This window comes from Gymnogyps californianus, chromosome 21, assembly GCF_018139145.2.
Source record: "Gymnogyps californianus isolate 813 chromosome 21, ASM1813914v2, whole genome shotgun sequence".
NCBI lineage: Eukaryota > Metazoa > Chordata > Aves > Accipitriformes > Cathartidae > Gymnogyps > Gymnogyps californianus.
Window position 1 is genome coordinate 2,791,637 of NC_059491.1, and position 22,814 is coordinate 2,814,450.

Consider the following 22,814-nt stretch of genomic DNA (forward strand, 5'->3'; position numbering starts at 1 on the left):
AAGTGTGCAATAAAATAAGACGCAAGACTGGCAAAGGGGGAATACAGAATATCCATGAAGTCTGGAGGGAAAGCTGAAGACTAGCTTGGGCTTGTCATTAATGGTTGTGGATTATCTCCAGCCTTCCATATATATATAAAATATGTATCTTCTTTAGTAGTGTATCTGTGCTGAACAACTGGCCATAAAAGACTGGCTGTTCTCAGCAAGGAGTTGTTTAACCCTGTTATTGTGTGAGGTTTCTCTGTACCCTTCTCAGGCCCAGATGGAAGAGTTCAGGCAGCTCAAGGAAGCTCTACAGAAGATGCCAAGTTTCAAAGGAGGAGGAGCTGGGAAGGGGCAGCAGCAGTTTCAGGTGCTGAAGGAGCAGCCCATGGTGCCAGCCAACAGCCAGTTGCAGCTCGTGAGGCAGAAGGTGTAGTACTCCCTGGAAACCCCAGGGAGGAGAGTTCTGCAGGGCTTCTGTGGGTTTTCAGCATGGGGCTTTGAACTGGAGGGAACTGAGCTTGTTTCTTTAGAGTTTGCTTCTTGTCCTTTCTTCCTTGCAGGCTTTTCCAGTCAATCAGGAGAATCGCCCTGTCGGGAACCCGCTGGCATCACAAGTCTCTGGGGTTCAGAAGCAGGCAGATGGCCCTCTGCTGCAGGGCCAGAACTCATACAGTAACGATGGTCCGAGGCCACAGGCTAACGTGCTCTTTACCCATCCAGCCCCGCTGCAAGATGCCAATTCACTGCCAGATGCTATGCCAGCCTGGCCAGCAAGACGTGGGGATGGCCATGTGATCCGATTCACCCGGACCATGAACAGTCTACCAAATGGGAACCCAGTAAGTTCTGCACACTTGCTGCTTGTTTTGTGTAGCCCTTGCTTTTGAAGCTCAAAACTATGACATTTGTAATGACATGCATATGTGCATTCCACTTCCCTGATGTGGAAACTGTCCTGGCCTCAGGTTTCAGAGTCCTGTGCACAATTAAGAGTTTGTGGTTTAGTGGCTGGGCTCAGATGAACAGGCTAGGGTTCTTGTTCTGGATCCTACTGGATCTGCAAAGAGTAAATCATAAAAGCAGCTCCCCTGCCTCCTGGGGTGATTGAGAGTGAGTTTATGGGAAGCAAATCTCTAGAAAAATGACAATAATGGCAGTGTGGTTATAATGGCAACATGTGTGGATTTTTTTAGAGGTGGTTTTATTGTTCCTCTTTTCTTGGAGATTCACCTACCCAAGATAAGCTTGGGTCACATAAGATCCAAATTATTTTCTCTTGGCTGTGTGGAAGGAGAAGGACCTCTCTTACTGCAGGCTGGCTGGACAGAACTGTAGGTTTGTTCTGGAGCACTTCTGAATCTGTTGTTCTTTGATAAAGGATTTTTCTGGCCCATAAGCCTGCCCAAATTCAAGGGAGATCTGCAGGTATCTGATAAGATTAGGAGCTTGTGTATATCCCAAGCGTATGCATGTGTCTTCTCTGCAGGATCTAAAGATGGTGATGCGCATTCAGGTGAAAAGCAATGAGGAAAGCCAGGCTCCTGGATTGTCACTGTCTGATCTGAAACAACCCTCTGCAGCAGAAAAACCTCAGATGCCAGACAACCACCACTCTACAGGGAACAAACAGGTGCAAATGCAAAGGTTGGTGAAACAAAACTCCCTTCTACTCTCAATGTTCAGGCTGAAAGTTACCATACAGGCTCATCCCTGATCTCTCTCTCCTTGTGTTTATTGTGGTTTCTACTTGAAAGATGGTTGAAGAAAGTGTTAGTTATTGGTTCCACTGTCATCTAATTCTTGTAACTGAATGTTGCTGCCAGATCTCTACTTCAGCTGAAGCAGATGACTAGTCGTGTTGCAGGCAATGTTGTGTGATTGAATGCACAGACTGCTGTGGGTGCTGTGCTGGCAAAAAAAAAAAAAGGCTCTTATGTTATGGGTGCATGCTCTCTAGGCTGCCTTTGTATTTGAACTGTTTGGTAAAGTGTTTGTGTGGGGAGGAGAGAGAAAGAGGAGTTGCTGCTGAGTGAGATCAGGTCAGCATGGATTTCCTACTACCTAGAGGAGAGGGTGCGATGGGAGTCTGAACTGACTTCAAGAAATCTCCTCCCTTTTAGTGATGGTGACTTAAATATCTTGTTTTGTTTAGCAAACTGAAGAAATTCTGCATGATGGGAGTGACCCATCTGCAGCAGCAAGGATGGCTAAAAATTCCTTCAGTTTCTATAAATGAGAGGCATTAAGTTGTATATTAGAGCTGCAACTTGCTCATTTTTCCCGCTAATTAATCAGTAATCTGCCAAGCTCTGCAGGAACAAACAGACCTTGAAGATCTGAAAGCTTCTCATCTCCAAGGTGTCATGGTTTAACCCCAGTCAGCAACTAAGTACCACACAGCTGCTCACTCACTCCTCCCTGCTCCCAATGGGATGGGGAGGAGAATTGGGGAAAAAAGTAAAACTCATGGGTTGAGATAAGAACAGTTTAACTAAAATAAAATAACAACAACAATAATAAAAAATATAACAATAATGAAAAGGAATATAACAAAAAGAGAAATAAAACCCAAGAAAAGCGATGCATAATGTAATTGCTCACCATCTGCTGACTGATGCCCAAGCAGTGATCCGCGCCTCCCAGCCAACTTCTCCCAGTTTATATACTGGGCATGACGTTCCATGGTATGGAATATCCCTTTGGCTAGTTTGGGTCAGCTGTCCTGGTTATGCTCCCTCCCAGCTTCTTGTACACCTGCTTGCTGGCAGAGCATGGGAAATGAAAAAATCCTTAAGTGCTACTTAACACACTGATGTTTTAGTTGTTGCTATCAACATTATTCTCACACTAAATCCAAAACGCAGCACTGTACCAGCTACTAGGAAGAAAATTAACTCTATCCTGGCTGAAACCAAGACACAAGGTTATATGGTAATCTAGAAGCAGCAGGCAACCAGCCCCAATTAGGTACTAGAGCTTTTTCTGGTTGTGCTTCTAGGGCAAAGACAAATTCCCAAACTCTGTATTCTGTCTTCTGTGTTTTCTTTCCTCCCAGGGAATGGAGCTTGGGTTCCTGTTGCCAGTGCACTTCTGAGGTATGCTAGGGTTTTTCCTTCATAAAGCCTGATTAGAACATGAAAAGTCAGATAGGTCTGAGACCTGTGATCCCAAATCAATGGGTTTTATTCAGAATGGGGTAAAATTGACAGCAATAGTTTATGCCAGAAATGAGGACACAACCAGAATCCATCAGACAGCCCAGGCTTTCGTCCTGTCTATGTTCCTGCATACCTGCACTTGAGATGATGTAATTTATATCAACTTCATCTGGAGAAGTCAAACCAATTCAACCATATCAATACAAGGATCAGGGTTTACAGTAAAAGACTTGGAACTGGTACAGTCTTCTGAGCTTAGCTGAAACCTTGGTATGAAAATTCCCTGCAACTTGGGACTGTTGCTCATATCAGACATCCTCAGCACAATGTGTTCTCCAGACCTGTTTTTGAGGTAAACAGGAGAGGAGAGCTCTGGGGAGGGGAGTCCCTTGGAAAGGGCAGAGATTCAGAGAATGGCATGAACCTACCCATTCCATGCAGGTAACAGAATGGATAATTCCCACAGTATGTTACTTGTATGGCTGTAGTACCTGGGACTCTAGTCAGGGACCGGATCCTGTTGTACTGGATGCTGTACAGGCACAGGAGAAACTGTTTACTGTCTCAGCAGCACTCACAGAAGACCAGTCTGTTTTGCAAATGGAAGAAAATGAGGCTGCAATTCATCAAAGTCTGGCTATAATCCAAAAACTGACTCTGAAAATAGTGCTTCCTCATTTAACTTATTTATCCCCTGTGTATGTCCAGGTCATGTCTGCTCAGTTTACTGGAACAAACAAGATTTAATTTCTGTTTTATCTGTAGAGGAGAATTCTGGATTTCATTCTAAATTCAGCCTGATCCTACCCACTCTTCTCTGCCATTTTTCTTTGTTCACTTAACCTGTAATCTTCCCAGGTCAGAGATTGCTTTGCACAGGTCTTTAAAGGGCAACGTGCTCCCCATACTGCTCTGATAGATAACATCTGCATGGACACACAGAGTAACAGCACAGAGGATATTCTGCTCCTTTACAGGGAGGGACTTGTGTGGGTGTAACTGGAGGTAAGGGTTGAAGTTGTGATGGCAGAATGGCCTTTCCTCAGCTACGTAGAGCCTAGAGAGGATACCGTCACTACTCTGTGAAACAGAAGATGCAAATATTGGATTTGTTTGGCAAATGATTTCTGCAAGGACAGAGATCATGGTATGTTTGGTGTGCTTTTCTTTTCCTGGATCTATCATCAAGAAATTACTGAGCAGCTGGAGGCTGTTATTTGCACTGAGTGAGATTTGTGATAAGGAGTGCATAAACCAACTTTCTCCAGAAGGTGTCAATGCCAAGAACAATATCAAACCGCAGTAGAGTACAAAAGAGGGCATGCATCCAATGCCAAGAACTGTTGCATTGGGTGGCTGAGACCAGCAGATTCCAGATGAGCTCTTGATGGCCAATTTGCATTTTCATGGTTTTATAATGGGGAAATCTGAGCTGAAGGCTGGGTTATGATTTTTCTTACTGAAAGTTTTGTGCGGTGGTAGTATGCTGGCTTTAAAAAGCTGCTAAAGCTAAGGCCACTTGTCCTTTCTCAGCAGTTAAAAACTTAAATGTCTTAAGTAGACTTTTAAATCTCAGCTGGCTCATGTAGCAGGACAGGCTAGACCAAGCAGTAATCCTGCTTGAAACTGGTGGTAACTTAGGTTAAAAGTTTTTGTTTCAATCACTTTTGAGAGTCCCTATTATTGGGATTTCATCTCTTCCTTTACCCTTCTTTGTTTCTGAAGGTGTCCCTGAGTAAGGATATTTGGGAAGAAAACTTTCCTTGTGAGACAGCCCTGCCTTCTGGGCTTTTCAGGGGTTCACTGAAACTAATATTGAAAATATTCCGTTTCTTCTCTGACCTCCAACTCATTTCCATGCAGTGGAACAGTTACGCTACTAAGTACTCTGCTGCTGAGCCTCTGGATGGGTATCCACGTGAGCTGTGCTATTGCTGCAGGCAGAGAAGCATTAATGAAAAATGTGTTGCGTTTGGCATATACCTTGATATCAAGTACTTGTCCCTCTGAGGCACTTCTGTTAAGAAGGAAGCAGAGAGAGATATTGATGTAGACATCAGGAGAAGCGTACTTGAGGTGGAACCATTACAGAGGAAGGAATTCCTGACTATGACTACCTGAAAGGGGTTGCCTGAACTCTCACAGATAGAGCTGTGTATGAATAATCAATTTTTCAGGTCAGTAGATGGATGAAAACATTTGGGGGGTGGTGGTAGGAAAAGCAGTAAATCATATTGCAGCATGGCTTCCCTCATGAACGAAGAAACAAAACACTTTTTCCCATGTTCACCTAAAAAAAATCAAAACAATATGTGAATGTTTCCTTTCAGCTAGTTCTATCTTCACTGTTTGGGTTTGTACTGAGGACAGATGTATGCTATGGAAGAGTCTTATAAACAGATGCTGGTTAAAGTATCCATCCCAGTTGCAAAGCTTTGTAAAGAGCTTGTAGCTTTAAAAAAAAATTATCAGACAATGGAAACTGTCAATTTTGTATTGCAGCTTTCCTGTTTATTTTGAAAGGTTTTTTCTCCTTAGGCCAAAACTCTACAGTTTTACTTTAGTAGCATCTTAATTTTAAATTAAATTGGAACAATAAAGAGGACTTATGTTTTTAATATTTTTTCAAAAACTTAGATTTGTGCATTTGGGTATGTGTGAGTCATGAGTAAGTATCTATTTAGAATTGGAGTTTATTGCTATGTGGATACGTTATTGTATCATATGATATTAAAGCAGTTCTACAATGAATTGTGTTTATAAAGCATAGTTTATTTTGTACTTATGTGGTGTATTAAATGTTCTGTTTCACGCGGATATCACAGTAACTAATACAATCTGCTAGTTTTGCCAAAAAGTTAAATTAGGACAAACTTCTGCATGTGTTGGAGTTTTTCTCTGCTTGCCATTATGAAATATGGCTTGATATACTGAGGCAGGGGGGTTCTGTTTTGTTTCGTACCCTTATTGCAGCTGGAAAGACATAGTTAACAAAGTGAATGCCCAGATGGATGAAGAACAAGTGCACAGTTACCCAAAGAGCCTTCATTTTGATTCCAAGCCTGGGCAAGAGATGCAGAAAGGCAGCCCACAGCCACACAATCAGAAGAGAGAGGAAGAGCATCAAATAGCTGATCAGGAAGGCGAGAAGGAAAGGACAGATGATGAGGAACTCGAAATGGGTATGGTTTTGCTAATGCTATGCTATACAGTGCTAATTTATTGCTAATCAAGGTGGAGAGCGAGAAAAGCTTTCTGCTTGTGTTAAAGGAAAACCTTACAGCTCTTGAAAAATTCTTGTGCTTTTATTGTCCTTGGTCAAATGAAAAGCCTGGATGGTTTTCCATTTTTGTTCCCTGTTGTCCTACATCCTCACACGCTTCCGAGGTAGTGGACTCAAAATCTGTGTAAGTTAAATCAATTCTTCCTTTCTTTCCTATGGGAGTGATGGGGAAGATGTCACTGTTTTTTGCAAGACTTGATCTCAGTCTCCCATAGGAATTGATTTAATTTTTTTACAAGTGGGTTTGCTAACTTACTCAGGGCAGAAAATTTCACAACTGTCCTTAAGGGGCGAAAAGCAAATAAATTCAAGGGTAGCTAAGCTGTATTTGTCAGTCAGCCAACAGAGCACCTACAGCTGTTTGAAGTCTAGTAAGTAACTGCATTTGAGCAATTAGAGGCCAGCTCTTAGAACAGCATGTTAGAATTCCTCAGTCTTCTGATCCGGATCTGTTCAGACCCCTGTGCATTGACTCACTCAGCTAATAACAGGTTGGGAGAAACATTTGACTTGGTGTAAAGTTCATCATCATGCTATGAAACTAACTAATGAACATAATCCATTAGATTATGCATGTGAGGGCAGAATCTTTTTTTGCCTCATTTTTCAGGTGAGGTTTATCAGTTGGCCTATAATGGTAGTCACATGTGAGTGGCAAAATGAGGGAACAATTAAATAACTGTGTTGTGTGAAACAACACAAAACAGCTGTAAAATGACTAGACCTTTCAGAAAATTATGTTGGTTGGTTGGGGTTTGGAGCACTTCTGTAGGTCCAGTAACAAAGGGAAGGTTGACTTAATTGCAGCTGTATGTCTACGACATGTAAGAGGGAAGCTACAAACTTCCTTTGGAAGCCAATAAAGAAGGCATCAAAAATGCATTGCAGTAAGCCAGTCAGGCAGTGGAGAGCTGAAATGGGCTTTTGAGCAGAGGTGGCCAGTCTGAGAGTCTGTGCAGAGATGCTCTGCTGTGCTCAAGGGGCCAGGATATACAGTGTGAACACTTTGTAAACAGATTTCTTTACTGCAAACAGACTCTACCGTCAATTTCTCTTGCACATGTGGAAATAACCTGTAATATCTGGAAGTTAGCTAGTTACCTTTGTCAAAAAGAGACACTGAAATGTAGATATGACTAATGTTAATTCTGTATGTTGCTAGACTGAGGTAGAATGACTAAGTAGGTGGCTTTTCATGTAGCTAACTTTTTGCTGCGGTCTTGAATGCAGTAAGGCAGAGAAGCTGGGAGCTGAGACTCCTGTGAGGATCTCATTTGAAATGCTGACTTGCATGCTATTAAACATTATAAAGACAGTTTCAGCCTGGTTTCTTGACAGTAGATTTTGGCTCTGGATTTGGAACAGAGGAGGATGTCATGGGGCAGAGAATGAAGGTCAGTGGTTCTAACTGAATCTTGGATCAAAAGGCTGAAATCACCCCAGATGGGTAATTTCTTCCCAGGCTATTGGCTCAGTTCGCTCTGTGCAGGTGAAATCCTCCCTTCCAGAACAGCAACAGTTAGGTAACAGCTAATGTGCATACAGATGCCTGTTTGGAGAGGAGGTTTGGTATTCCTGTGCTTTCCCACAGCTATGTTTAGCTGCTATTTCATGCTTTGCTGACCTGATTTTCAGTAAGTCCCCTTAGAGGAACAGAACTAATTGGTTCACATCAAAGTGAATTCTGCCCTGAAAAGAAAAAGCCTCATGGCAGATATAAGGGAACGTGAGGACCAACAGCCCTTGACCTCTGTGTCCTAATTGGAATTAGCAACCAAAGTAAGGACTCGACTGCCCTGGCCGTGCTGCTGTCCAGTTTGGAACACTGCTGTCTCACAGGCTCCTTTAATGTTTTGGGGAGAAGCACTCAGCCCATGGTCATGGCAGACAGCAGTGAGTGCCAGAGCTGGGACATGTCAGAGCCATATCCAATTCGGGGTGAGGATCAGGCCTTCACTTAGTTGAAAGCAAAGGCTATATTTTTAAAAGGCTCTATTTTTCTCTCATTAGTACTCTCCTGCTGCCCTGACCGTCCCCCTACCTGACACAGGAAGCCTGCCTTTTGTTCTTGTCAGCAGCTGTGTGCCAATGAAGGGGAAGGTGGCACTGACACACTGACCTGCCGTGGTCTAGTTTGGCTCCCAGTGATGGTCTGATGGCTGGGCTGGGGTCTGGCTGCATGGCTGGGTTGCTGCTATAGACGCTGCCCAGACTTAGCAGTGGCATGAGGGAAAGATGCATCTTGATATAGATTAGGGGCTGAATTCAGAGCTGTTTTTTGTCTTTGTATCATTCAGTAAGTTACGGGCATGCTTCAACACGTGCTTATGCCCCAGCCTTGGGGACAAGGAAGCAGTTTTGGTAGCTGTAGGAGCATAGTGCTGCTTTGCCCTGAACTCTTGCAAATGGCATTGAAGAAGCATTCCTCTGAAAACTTCTTCAATGTCAAGACAAATCCCTACTTGGCATGGACTTAATACAGCTGCTCCCCACCAGTGGGAATCTTAACTGGTGACACTGACTTTTGAGAGTACACTGATAACTGTCCCTTTTCCTTGCAGATGCAGGAGTGATTGAGAGAGAGGAGAACTTGCGTTCTCAGAAAGAGACTGTTGTCCAGGAACCAATGGTAAGTAATGCTGCCATCTGGATGCAACCCTAGCTCTAAATAAGAATCCAGCTGTCCCATTTAAGTCGATGCTTTCCCAGAAGCTTCTATAATGTGCAACTCCAAACTCCTTGGTTCTGGAGGGATTCTGAGGCATAACGAAGACTGGGGTTTTTGTTTTTAGAACTGCTAACATGCTTGAAGAGAGGTGCGACTGAAGTGCTACAAGCCAGCGCTTCCTGCTTGCTGGTGAAGGCAGCAAGCCTTCTGTCTCCCAAGGGGATATCCTGCCTGGTATTCACAAGAGGCTTTTCTTGTCCAGATGCCAGATGATGCTGCAGATCCTGCCCAGGATCCCAATAACCAAGGTGAGGATGAGTTTGAGGAAGCTGAGCTGGAGAGACCTGACTTTGAAGAGAAGGTGGGAGGTTTGGAGAAGTTCAAGGAGCCCAGCGTGAAAGAAGAGTCTAAGGAGAAGCCATTGAAGGTGACTGACATGAGGGCAACCAGCAGGGGCCGGGGAGAGATCCCTAGCTGTGAACGCGGGGAGGCAGAGAGCTTAAGGACTCAAAGGAAAACATCATGTTCCTGGATGGATCCATAATCCCACTGCAAGGATATGGCAGGCAGGAGAAACCTCTTTCTGAGTGAGAATTGGTGGGTTGGTCAGTACCAGAACTTGTTCTAGCCCTGTCCTCTCTGCTTCTTGAAGTCAGCCCTAGCGTTTGCAGCACCTACATGGCTGGAGAGACATTGAATAGGAGATGGCTCGCTCCACAGCTATTACTGCAGAGGTCTGTATCTTTTCAAGCACTTGAGAGACCAAAACCAGAGACAATATGGGCCTATGCTTGGGGTCTGGTCAGTGCAGTCATTGCTGTTCCTTTGGTGGGTATGCAGCAGGCTCCTGGCAGCAGTGACAACACGTGAGAACTCTGCCTCCTTGTTTGCCTGCTTGCAGATGGAATCCATTTATTTTGCAAAGTGCTTCTTGCTGTCTGAAGCCAGACTCTGCATCAGGGAAATGTTAGCTTGTTTTGACAAGCAGCTGAGTGTTGCTTGTTTTAAAAAGGAGTGTTTTATCTGTCAGGCTCTAAAATCATGATTAATAGTGAGGTTTAAAAAAAAAAAAATCCAGACCAATGAAATCAAACAAAGATGCTGGCACCAACAGAGCAACACATCCTTAAGATTAGTGAAAATGTGGAAAGAATTAGTGACATAAATACCTGACTTTCAGATAGGGCTGTGCTGTGCTCCCTAAAGCTCTACTCTAAATAACTTGTAGATTCCCTGCAGTCCTGGAACTTGATGCAACAGCAGCATGTGCAAGGGCCCTGGCCCTGGGACCTTCCTGCTGTAGGAGAGGCGCCTCTCTCCACAGTGGAAGGAGCTGGGCAGTTGCTGCCAGCAGGTAGGAAGAGAGACTGGATGGAGAAAGTACAAATGGAGTTTGGGTTGCCTCATTGTCTCTCTGCTTCCCCCCGATTCCTGATCTGTAGCCCAGTCTTCCAGACCTGGGGCTGTAATGCAAGAGAGCTGTATCCCTGGCAGGGAATGGAAGTAGGTTGGGGCACTGTCTACAGTCACAGTCTGACTTTCTGTATTTTTCAGGATGCTGGCAGACCTGCCAAGCCCAGGGAAGACCCAATGGATGACTACCAAGAAGATCAGGAGCAAGAAATTGTACGACACCAAGGTTCTTCCTCTTTCCCTCTCTGGTGTGATTGTTACCTGGGTATGTTGGTAGCCAGGAGCTGAGTATGACTCAGCTTTTAGGAAACCAGATGTGAGCACTGACTTCAGTTTTGTCTCTACCTACTCAGTGAGGTGGGCCTTCAGAACAAGCCTGGAGCCCACTTACCTCTGCTCCCCTTTGCTTTTTCAGGTGTTCAGAGTACCCTTTATGCTCTGTCTCCCCTCCTCATTTCTTTCTGCATCAATCTGCAGCAGTTGAGCTGTGAGATGCTTACCAAACAGCAGCTGGGGTGAATTACAAGATGTACCAGTGCAGCTAGGCAAGATCAGTATGTGTTTCTCCAAGCATCGCCCTGGGTTTATTCCTGTGGTGAGAAATTCACTGGGAGCCCTGTAGTCTGCTGCTGCACAGGACCTACTGGGTCTAGCCTGTGTCTGTGGAAGAGCTGGGGAGAACTACACCTGTGCTTTGAGAAGGGTCATTGGGTTACAGCCAGCAAGTCGAACAAAAGTATGGGTGGCAAAAGAATGTGATGTCCCACTCCTGAGGCAAGTGTGGGAGGTGGTGCGTTGGTTGGGCCACAGTTGCCAGGAAGCAACTGCTCCTCTATTTGGCTGAAAACAGGTGTATTGCTGTGTCTCAGAGCCCCAGGACTACTGTAGTCAGTGACAAGGTGGCATTCCTCTAGGAGAAAGATTGGAGGCCATCAAAGATTGAGAGCATGAGTACTAGAGAGGATCACTCTGGTGCCTTCTGGCTCACATAGGTAGAAATGAAGGATCCTCTTCCAGTCTTGTTCATCTTCTCTTTGCCCTTTGTGAGTGGCTGCTGCTGGCTTTTTCTGCAGTTTCGTGATTGCTGAGGAACTGAGGGTTTGGGCTGCCTGATGGGAATGAAGGGAGTGGGGAAATAAGGGGTGGGCAGAGCAAAGTTCATGTCGGGAGCTATCCTTGCCCTATGTTTAGAACCTGGCTTGTACACTGGATAGTTGGACCTAAAAGTGCCAGTGGAGGCTGTGCTGGCTGCTGCATGTTGTGGGTGGGATTTGTTACACAGTTTTAAATGTGGTGGATATAGGATATCTTCTACTTGTGTAGCAGTGGCAACAGGCTGAGATGTTAAAATGGCATTGTAATGCCAGGATATTAAATGTGCTTAAAATGAACAGGCTGATCATGGCAACACAGGCTTCTCACCTCTGTGTCTTGGTTAAGTGGCTTGCCAATGGCACCTAAAGGTCCCTGGCAGAGATGGATTCTTCCCTGTTTTCCTGAGTTTCCCAAGGTGGGCTGGTATGGTAGAACAGCTATGCTCAGAAGCAGTATGGTGCGCTGCTAGTTAGGGTCTCCTTTTCCAGGCCTTGCTGACTTTTCCTTCCTGGCTGTTCCCTCTGCACCCAGGAGGATCATGGAGGTGAGGTGGATGACAATGATGACCTGGAACTTGTGCAAGACCAGAAAGACCATGCAGGCATACAGGGAGCTGATGGCAAGAAGGATGACTACTACTGAAAGATGCTGAAGGAAAATGGAATATGCTAGGAACGAGGGGATGGGAACTCCTTCTGGGAACTGGCTCCTGTATTAAACACTGCCCAGAACAGACAAAGGCAGGAGGAGATAACTGTCTTCACAGGCAGCGAGCAGGGTGCTTGCAGATGTGCATTACATCTATGTGTGGAGCCATTGCTGCCTCTCTGGTCAATAGCATGGAAGTGCTCTCAGACTGTAGGAATGATTTTATCCTGCTGCTTTCCTTAGAAGCACTTTTTGATTGATTGTGTTCTTCACCCTGTTGTTTTCCCTATCCCCTCCCAAGCTGGAGAGTTATTCTTTTTTTTTTTTTTTTAATCCTCTGGGCAGTGGAGGGGTGCCTGAATTGGTCCCTGGACTTACTCGACTGATTGCTAATACAAAGGAATCTGTCTTCATAAAATATTTTGCTCAGTAGTGTTTCTTTAAAACATCCTTTGCTCCCATCAGAGTAAGGTGGAGAGGAAGGTAGCCTGCTTTTTGTCTGGAGTAATGCAAGGGTGATAGGTAACCACAAGCACCAACAGAAATGACCATGTGCCAGCCAGTGTATGTGTGTCCATGTGTGTATATGAGCAACTGGGTCCTCTTCCTGGTGCAGAGACCCTTCCCAGTGACTCGAGTAGAACCCTGTAGAATTCTCCTTTCCTTGGCTTTGAGCTGTGACTGTCCTGCTGGGCTTGGAGCCTCCCCATCTAATGCTGTGCATCTTGTCTCGACATTGCTGCTGCACCCTAGGTTCCTGGAGATGTGGGCTGGCCTGAGCTCAGGCTCACAGAGACAGGCTCTTCTGTGATGGTGGCAGGGACTGCCGCACAAAGAAACAACTGCAACCCTGCAGTAACCTCTGCAGGTCACCAGCTGCGGTGAGTGAAGCACTTCATGGCACAGCTGCCAGTCCCTCTAATGGGATATTCTTTTTACTTTGTGTAGCATTTTGGTGGTGTGGATGCCCCCAGTGGGACATGAACAGAGTCTAGGAGCGGCCAAACTATCCACTGCTTAAAGTTTTTAAATGCAAGCAGCAGGATGGGAGCAGACATCCATTTCTGTGATGGGTGTGTTTGCTCAAACCGTACTACTATTCATGATGCAGCTGCAGCATCCCAGCAGAGCTGTCCCTACGCTGCCCTCCTCAGGCTATCGGCAGAATGTATCAGAGCATATCCCAGCCGGCATCTGCCTCTCGGCCCCATAACCTCCTCCCTCCCTATCTTCCTGACATACGCTCAGCTTTTGGCACCTCCCTAGGTGTGCCCTAGATTGTTCAGGATTCCCAAGCAAGCATGAAAGGCTTGCTAAGGATGACATTTCGTGCACAGGAGGGGGAAAAAAGTAAGGAAGAGTATTCATGATGGTAGATATGAAGGAATATTTGGAGCCCGACTAATGCAATTCCATCCTGTTCGGCTTCTTTCCAGTCTTCTAACATTTGATAGGGAGCTAAGATAAATTTTGCTCCTTCTAGACAGGTCTGGTTTTTAATCAGAAAGTTGGGCATTTCTAGTGTTCTGTTGATTCAGTAGATTGAAATCTGCGGTGCTTTATTTAGTCTTCAAAACATGTCTTGCCTGACCTCAGATAGAAAGAAGGAATGAGTCAGCTGGAGTTGCTGGAATTTAAAATGGAGGCAGCTGAAAGGAGAATGGGCTTCATCGTGATATCTCAAAGCCTGGGACCTGGTTTAGTCATATGAACAGGGCAGAGCTGTCACATTTCCTACCTTGTGCAAGACCTATGCATCTGAGCTGTCTCCTACTTCCTCATCGCCATGTCAGAAGTCCTGGACTCTGGGACCTCACTCATCAAATGCAGCTTGTGGTTGAATGTCGTGACCTGATAAAAGATCAGAGGAGAGATCTTTGTTCCCTTTTGAATTAGTTAAGCTTTTTTAATCCCTTGTTTTGGGGCATATTTTGTAAGCACTTTTAGACACTTGGAAAAACTATTTATCTCCCAGTAAGCTTGGTCTTTTTCATTCAGACAGTATTGATTGTTTTTTTTTCTTCCACTGGTTCTAATGGACCTTGAAATTAACATGTCATAGGCCTTCTTGGTTCTTTGTTTTTATTCTGCTTGTGTTTCTTACCAGCACAATCAGCTGTGCAAGTCAAACTCTGGGGTAGACTGGAGTAGTTAATGTGGTTGGCTCTCTGCTTGCTTTGTGTGGAAGCAACAAGAACTCTGCTTTTCCAGATGCTGCCCTTTCTAGAGCTACAGCATCAGGTCAGCTGGATGGTACTGCTGGTTATTACAGACTCGAGTAGAATCATGTTGTTAGGACCTCACAAACCTGATCTGCTGCTTGCTGAAACTGGGCAAGATGTACTTGTGCACCAAGACCATGAAGAGCCTCATCACAACAGTTTTGAACTGTGTGTTCCAAAACCATGTGAGAATACAGAACTCCTCACAGGTGAATACTGATGATACTAGCTTTTGGGAGGACATGAGTTGAAAGCGCTCCTGGCTACAGAGTTCTATCTGCAGCCATGCCTTGGCACCTTATCTCAGCTAAGTTAAGAAGGTCAAAGGCAGAACACCCCAGCCATGGTCACTGTAGAACTGTTGTCAACAGCAGTTCAGCTGCAACCCACCACTTAAGATGAGAAGAGCTTTCTCAGGCCTGGAAAGGAGCATTCAATCTGCAGAGCATTCTCTGTACACTGCTTTTGTTCTTTTTATTCCAGCTTTCTCCTGGATCAGAAATCCAGGAGTGGTCCAGCTCCTATTGAAATTAAGCTATTTCCTTTGAGAGCTTCAGCAACGCCCCAATTTATAAATAGTTTTCTTATCTTTCCATTTTGTATCACTCCCTGGAATAGCCTGCTTTAAGTGTAGAGGTATCCAGGCCTCAGTGTGCGCACAGATCTCCAGAGAAGACAAATGCTGTTCTAGGGGCTCTTTGTTCATACTACTGGGTATCTTTGTCAGCAGAATAAGCAAAGGTGCCAGAGGCAGAACAGCAGCCAGAGGCTGTTCCAGGGAGTCTAGGAAAAGGTCTGTTAGCCAAGTGCCATAGCTGCTTATGTAGCCCACTAAGGAGCTCACTGCAAAGCTATAATGTGGTTTAAGATATCCAAAATGACTTGAAATGGTTAATGCTGCGTTAGTGCTTTATATTTACCAACCTTGCTGTATGATGCAATGCTTCTCAGCCTCCACTGTCTGCTATAAATAGCACATTCAGAATAGATTAGCTGGAGTTGCAGTTATCGGTCCAGATGCATCCTGATCAAAAATGCCTCCAATTCTCAGCTGGGCTGGTAAGATGTCATTGTTTCGCAGCTCAGCGCAGGATCAATGACCAACACAGTCTGTGGCATGAACTTCAAACCTGCATGCCCAGGTTGCCCCAGTAAGATATGTAGTACGGCTATCTGTCTGCTGAATTTCATTCACTCCTCTTTCGTGCTTCTCTTAGCCTGTGACTGTCAGAGTATGTAACTTCAGACCTTACTGGAAATGAATCAAGTGCTGGAAATAGAACCCCAGTGGGGGTGAGACTGTATGCTGATTCAGAGAGACTGCAGGAGCTATCTAAATTAGGAGGCAAATTCTCTGCTTTTGCACGTCTAGGATGAGTAATCGTCAAAGTTATGACTTGGAGGGAACTGTAGCAACTCAGCCCTAAATGTAAAGCTCCCTGCTAGGAGAATGCTTTAGCAACCATATGTCACATGCTGCCCTTAGCTGAGAGCTAAGCATCTCTGCTCTAGGGATTGTGTGCCCTGGCTGTATCCAAGACTAAGATTAGCACAGTGTTGCATAAATTTAGCTGGGGGTGGTTAGTGCTTCCTTGTCTGGCCTATAGCAAGTTGCCCCCATTTTAATACTGGTTCACTGTTTCCTCTAACAGGAGGCAATAAACCCAGTGGAAGAGAACCAGAAAAGCAGAAAACCTGTGGTGTTGGGACTGTCTGAAGGCCTATAAAGCAATATGGGATGTTACTGATTTTGATATGCTGCTTGGGGGTTCACAGCTGAAAGCAAATAATAATGTTTTGCCTGAGTGGCAAACTGTTGAAGCAATATACATGAGAAGTCCAGGCTGAGTTTTATTGCAGGCTGGGGCACAGAAGAAGGTCTTAGGAAACAGCTGAATTACTAAGAAAGCAAACAATGAGACAAAGTATTCATATGAAGCCAGTGCTGGCAGACTGACCAAGCCAAAGCATGTGGGTTTGCTTGTCTCTTGCATAAATAATTGTCTTTTGCTTAGAGACATAGTGCAAGGCGAAACAATGCAGTGCAGGATAAGGTGTAGTTAACCTGTAGTTACAAATTTTTTGATGGGTTGCTCTTTATTTTCCGTTGGACTCCAGCAAGATGATGTAGATTAGATTTCTGTAAACAAATGTATTTCCAGGGTTCACATGATGTCAAAGTCTTCAGTGGTTTGGCCACATCTTTAGCCAGATGAGAATTAATAGTACATTCTGTGCCCTTACAAATAAAAGCATGGATGAGGAAAACATATGTCTATCGATTAGTTAAATGAAATCTCTATTTAATGAAGCCTACTTCTCTGTAATCTACTTCTTACTTGGCAACCTGTTTAGGATTATTAGGCTCATTCATTTACATGGCATTTTTTAGGAGTTAAAATGTGACAATCTGATAGGAGCTTAATGAGATGTTTTCTCTAAGACATCTGAAATAGTTGGAGGAGAAGATGCCCTAAACCCTTGCATACTGTAGGTGTGAACTGTCTGCATATTCCCAAACCAAGAATGTCCTCTCATTTCTAATTATATATATATATGACTTGCTTAAGAGTAACAGTTCTTTCGAAGGATGACTATTGTTCATATTCTATATAATTTGAGTGAGACTGGCTGTTGTAGAACTTAGGGATTAAATATGAATCTAACCTAGACTGATGGAGTATAGGCCTGCCAGGGAATGAACATCTTCAGTGCTCACTCCTTCTTTGCACCTTGCAATAATGTGTCTCTTCACCTCAACCCACATCTCTCTCAGTGCCGTTTTACACTTGACCACCTCTGGAGTGAAGCCTGCCAATTTTGCTGAACTCTGTGCTGCTTTAGTGTTAGAGAGTCTCAATATACATGGAAAAGATGAGGTAGGTGTAAGTATCGCTGACAGGGGTTGGGGTGTTCTGTATCCTTACGTTCATGTGCCTGAAGAAAATCTGGAAATCAAAGGAATATGTGGTTATAAAGAAGACTGTGGGTCTCCAGTACAAGGGTACACCTATAAGCCGAAAGGTCTGAGGATGACAGTGATAGCACAAGGATATACTCAACAGCTTTCATGATCGTTTGGGTCAGTTCACTGTTCTGTTCAACAAACCTGTTCCAGCTTATAATCACAGAACCAGTTATTCTGATCGTAATATGTAAACAGCTAAATGGAAGTCAGTGTGCAGGTATACTACTGCCTTGCTCAGGACTCGAACTTCAAGGGAAGAATATGATTTTCTATTCCAATTCCTGGTAATTTTGGCAGTCATTCTGGGAAAGACATTTGAGGAGGCTTCCACAGCTTTCCATGAAATGAGGTATCTCTGGTTAGCTTGTTTTTCCCTCTTCTATAACTTCAAATGCAAGTACGGAATTAAGTCCAGAGCTAAGTGATGTGGCAAATGCAATCAGGTGTCTTCACTGCTGTGCCAACCGTTTTCCTTTCCTGTACCAAATGCCAGACCCTTCCGTTGGATCTCTCAACAGAAGAACTCAAAGTGCATTGCAAATCATAAGCAACATCAGAGGCTGGTGCCAGATCTCTTCTCTGATCACTGAAACAATGACAGCTCTGGAGTGCAATCTGCTCTTAATAGTTAGGAGAACTGCACAAAGTTTAAGGAGGCAAAACTTGCTTGGTTTGGCTCCGACCATCTCCTGAAGACCCACACATTTCTCAGGAAGGGCTGTCAGATCTTCAGTTTTGCATCCTAGCTGGAACTTCCACAGGTAAGTTTGCCTCAGCCACCAAGAAGTGCCTTCAGCAGCACAGCACCTCCTATTGTTCTGTGATAATGAAGTGTTTTGCGAGGAGAGCAGCCATTACTACAACTTTAGCATCCTTTTCTATGTTGATCCTATTTTTTTATTGATTCCTATTGATACCTCTTGGTATCAAAAGAGATTTCTAGCAACTTTCTATAGGCTAGCAGACACCCTCCCCCTCAACACTAAGATTTGTTTAAAAATTAGATGTGGAAATAACTTATGAGATAATACTTAGTATTGCTAAATTATGTTTAAAGATTTCCTTAAGAAACCATATACTTTAAAAAGGCAAGTCTTTCAGACAGGAAAAGGTGTCCTGATGTGAGACCTTTTGGTCATGTTGATGTTCAATGCATCAGAAAACAAAACTAAACAAGTTCCACATTGCTGCAAATTATACTTTGTATATATCAAGTTAACACCTTCAGTGAAGTCCAAGGTGTATGATTTGGGTTTGGGTTTTGTTTAGGCTATGAAATAAAAATAGGCTTCAGAATCTTATTTTTGTTATATTTTAAACGTATATAAGACAATAAACACTTTTAAAGAAAACTTAGAGTAATCTGTAGATCTTGTATTTCCAAATTGGTAAAACAGTGAAGAACTACACCAATGTGTTTAGGCACATTTCTGCAGTTTTTAACCATGTGACATGATAATTGTTCTACTTTGCCAGTTAAATATAGGCAAATGCTTATGTTCTGCTATAAAAACTGGAACAGGACAGTATGTAAAACCTGATCAAAACACAAACCAAAAAAAACCAACCCCCACAATTTTTTTGTGTGGAATGAAATCTGCAACTCAAAAGACAGGACTTAAAGCAGCTTTTACTAATTTAATTGTTCAAAGAATCTTCAAACATTGCTTAGGTTAAGTATGTAATTTTATTATTGTTTCAGTGGAGATCTTTTGTTTCCACACTTGGACAATTCTATAGTGTAAATCTTTCAAGGTCGTTCAGAAAGCATTATGGTGTAATACTAGGATAGAGCACTGCTCTGTCTCCTGCCCTCTTCTGTGCTGCAAAATAAACAGCTGGCTCTAGATCAAACGGATGGATTGTGGGTTGGTCCTGCTCCAGAGAGGGAAAAATGACATTTGTTAAAAGACGGGAGTAAGAGGAGTATCTTTTTTTCTTTGGGCTCACGGGCTAGTGTGCACTGAAGACCCAGAGCTTTGTCACTGCTCTCAGCTGACCTCCTGGGGGACTCACGTCTTTCTCCGTGTGTTACATCCTTGCCGCGTTTCTCCGAATTTCCGGTCCCAACGGGTTAAAGCAGCCTAGGTCTGCAGACATAACCATTAAAAAAATCCACGTAACCCCCATTTCCTTGAACAAAGTCTGCTTCAGCTGAAGGGGAGCTCTGTAACTTTCCACAACCCTGCCCTGGACCAAATCTCTGCTGGTTGCCAGACCCCGGTGGCAGAGGCACCCTCCCGACCACCGATGCGCGGCATCTGTGAGCAGTGCCTGGACCAGCGTGCGCCCCGCGTTCGCCTAATCCCTTGGGGCCGCCGCTCGCCCGGGGACCTGCGCGGAGCACCCAGTAGAAGCGGCGAGCAAAGCAGAGGGACGCCGGACGGGCACGCAAAGCCCGGCGGGGCTGAGCCGACCCCCTGCCGGCCCTTACCGGGAGGCGCAGAGCTCGGAGCACCCGAGAACCGTCCGCCGGGGGCTGCGGACCCCCCCCCGCAGGCCGGGCACGGAGGGGTCGGGGCCGCCCGCCGCCGCCGGTCTGGAGCGGGTGCGCGTCCTGCGTGCGCTGCCCAGCGCGGCGGGTGCTCCGCAGCCCAGCGAGAGTTAACGGCGGAGCCGCCTCTCCATTGGCGGCCGGCGGAGCGGCTGCGGAGCCCGCGTTTATAACCGGCGCACGGGGCGCCGCCGCCCTCCGCCGGCACCGCGGCTCGGCTCCATGCCGCGGCAGCCGGCATGCCCAGCCTGCTGCCGCCCATCCTCGCCCTGCTCTGCTTCGGGGCGCCGGCGCCCGCCCTGACAGCGTCGCCTGCCGCCGCCGCGGGGCCAGCGCCGCCCTCCGCAGCGCGGCGGGCCGGGGCCGAGGCCGAGGCGGCGGCGGCGGCGGAGGATCCGTGGTGCCCCTACAAGGTGGAGGCCGAGGGCGCGGCGGGCGGGCGGCTCTGCTTCCGCACGCCGGCCCGCGGCTTCCAGTGCGCGGCACGGGCCTGCCGCGCCCACCGCTCGCCGGGCGGCGCCCTAGTGGCCAACGTGCTGCGCAACGGCAGCGTGCTGCTGCAGTGGGGGCCGCCGCGTCCCGCCGCCGGCCTCCGCGGCTTCGCCCTCAACTGCTCCTGGGACGGCACCTACACGCGCTTCCCCTGCGACAGCGTGGAGCTGGGCGCCGCCTGCCGCGACTACCTGCTGCCCGAGGCGCACGGCAGCGTGCGCTACCGCCTCTGCCTGCAGCCGCGCTACGCGCCGCCGCGCCCCGCGCCGCCCGCCCAGTGCGTGGAGTTCCGCGTGGAGCCGGCCGCCATGCGGGATATCGTCGTCGCCATGACGGCCGTGGGGGGCTCCATCTGCGTCATGCTCGTCTTCATCTGCCTCCTGGTGGCCTACATCACCGAGAACCTCATGAGCCCGGCCCTCGCCGGGGCCGCGGGCGCCGCCGCCCCCCGCCGCGCCTAGCCTTCAGCGCTTCCCGCCGCGGCCGAGGCCCGGGAGCGCCGCGGAGCCGGGCCGGGTCGCCAGCTTGGCCGGCGGTGCGCTGCGCGGGGCCCCGTCCCGGGCGGGGAGGGCGCTCTGGCCCCCGTCCCGGGGTGCCGCGTCTGCTGGCAGCGGCGGCTTTCCCGGTTCTCTTGCCGGACCGCTTCTTGCAGCGCGCCCGATTCCGTCTTTCTAGCTCTTTCAGGGGAGGGGGAGAGGTTTTGCCCAGGGCCTCGTTTGAAGCGTTGGGTGTCTTGGGTTTGCCTTTCCCAAACTTCCAGGATTTGGGTTTTCCTCAGTATTTGGAGCTCTTCTTCCTCCTAGGGTGGCTTTTCAGCCTGCGCGATACACGGTTACTGAACTCGTGGGATCTCAGTGGATTAAAAGTAAATAATGGCAAAGGTCCACAAGTGCCAGAAAAATGTCTGTTTTTAAAAGCAAGCGACAGATCTTAAAGAGGGCCTGTTTGAGAAGACTCTCCAGAACACCCTTATTTTAAGCCTATGCCTAAATCCCCTTGCTCTTGGACGTGTGCTTGAATTTTTTCCTGAGGGGGAATGTTGTTTAAAGTCTGGGAGAGCAGACCGGTGGAACCACAAAACCCATAGCTAAGTGTGTGTTTGATCCAAAGCTCACCTAAATCTCGTGACTTAAGTGGGTTTTGTATCGTGCCTTATGCTGTTCACAGATTCTGGGACCTAGACTGGCCACTGTCCAAAACAACAGGGGTTTTCTGGTCGGCTCAAGTGACCATCAACATCCTGCACCAACTAAACCTGCTTTTCTCCCTTTAGAACTGTCATATCGGTAGTTTCCACAAAGAGCAATGCTAAAGGGACAAATTCAGTATGAAAATTCTGTTTTGTTGTGCAAATATGAACCGATCCTTAATTACAAAGTAAGTACACTGTAGATGAGCACCATCACTGCCCTCTGAAATCCCACTCTTTAGGAATGCTGTGTGCAGCTACACTAAGGTAAAAGCGTCTTAAACACAGAACTCACTAATGTTGTAGCTGGGTATTTTGAGCATAGGAACACTCCTTGTTAACTGCTCACTCAATGCTGTAGTAAGGTTTTAGCCATATTCTAGTATTAATTCTATTGTGCCTTAGTGCTGAGAATTTGTCCCATTTATATTGGTATATCTGTTCTTGTAGTCTTCATAGACAACTGTATCTCCCCTAGTGTTTTTGTCTCTGAAACTAGTGGTTGTTGGTTTGTTTGTTCAGTTGTTTGTTTTTAAAAAACCCACAAACTTAGGCTGATCATTACTTGAACTTTAATATATACACAAAATAGAGTCAGTTACCATCTGAGAGGTATTTATTTAGTGAGCTAGTTTTTATTTAGTGTTCTTTGTATGTAGTCGACTACTGTAACAGGAAATGACTTTATATCACTTAAACCGAGCAGCTGAAGCAAAAGTAGGGGAACAGCTCTTCTGTAAAGGGGTATTGCTATTAAAATACATCGGTTTCATATGTGATCTGTTTGTGTAAATGTTTATCACTGGTGAATGACCCATGTGCTTTTCTTTGTGAAAGTAGTTTGTGAAGTATAAACTTGCTAGTAGAGGGTAAATATAGAAAGTATATGGAATCCTTAATAAAATGCAGTATTTGTAGTAATCATAATCCCTTCAATAATTTGAGAGTGGCTGAGAAACTGAAGGTCTATATTTCATCAGGCAGAAATAGCTTTTATTTGTTTGTTGTTCTTTGTTTTCTTTCTCACATGCAGCTGACTCTAAATTTAACAGTGTTCTCTTTTTATTAACTTGTGTATGTACTTGATTTAAGCAGCCTGACAATATCTGCCATCCCAGTAACAGGAAGATGGTGTCATTCATTGATATTGAAGGACGATGTCATAATTTTTCTTTTTTTCTCCCTAAGGAGATTGA

General features: G+C 45.8%; 2 protein-coding genes across 4 annotated transcripts in view; both read left to right on the forward strand.

The window, feature by feature from the left end:
• The window catches only part of LOC127024755 (Golgi integral membrane protein 4-like), a 33,005-nt gene extending 20,334 nt beyond the window's left edge, over positions 1 to 12,671 (forward strand). Inside the window, exons 7-14 of one of the 3 annotated variants that reach the window (XM_050909414.1) lie at positions 260 to 415; positions 549 to 827; positions 1,475 to 1,632; positions 6,120 to 6,328; positions 8,991 to 9,058; positions 9,360 to 9,524; positions 10,652 to 10,723; positions 12,137 to 12,671. In XM_050909414.1, the coding sequence (XP_050765371.1) occupies positions 260 to 415; positions 549 to 827; positions 1,475 to 1,632; positions 6,120 to 6,328; positions 8,991 to 9,058; positions 9,360 to 9,524; positions 10,652 to 10,723; positions 12,137 to 12,247 (1,218 nt within the window). In that variant the 3' untranslated portion in view covers positions 12,248 to 12,671. Of the gene's footprint in view, positions 1 to 259; positions 416 to 548; positions 828 to 1,474; positions 1,633 to 6,119; positions 6,329 to 8,990; positions 9,059 to 9,221; positions 9,281 to 9,359; positions 9,525 to 10,651; positions 10,737 to 12,136 lie in introns of those variants that run through there. The other 2 variants (XM_050909415.1, XM_050909416.1) reach the window with 2 other exon arrangements.
• Positions 12,672 to 20,176: 7,505 nt separating this feature from the next.
• On the forward strand, positions 20,177 to 20,952 carry FNDC10 (fibronectin type III domain containing 10). Its single transcript, XM_050909619.1, has one exon. It carries the CDS (start codon positions 20,177 to 20,179, stop codon positions 20,888 to 20,890), a length of 714 nt encoding a protein of 237 aa, XP_050765576.1. The 3' UTR covers positions 20,891 to 20,952.
• The last annotated feature ends 1,862 nt before the right edge of the window (positions 20,953 to 22,814 follow it).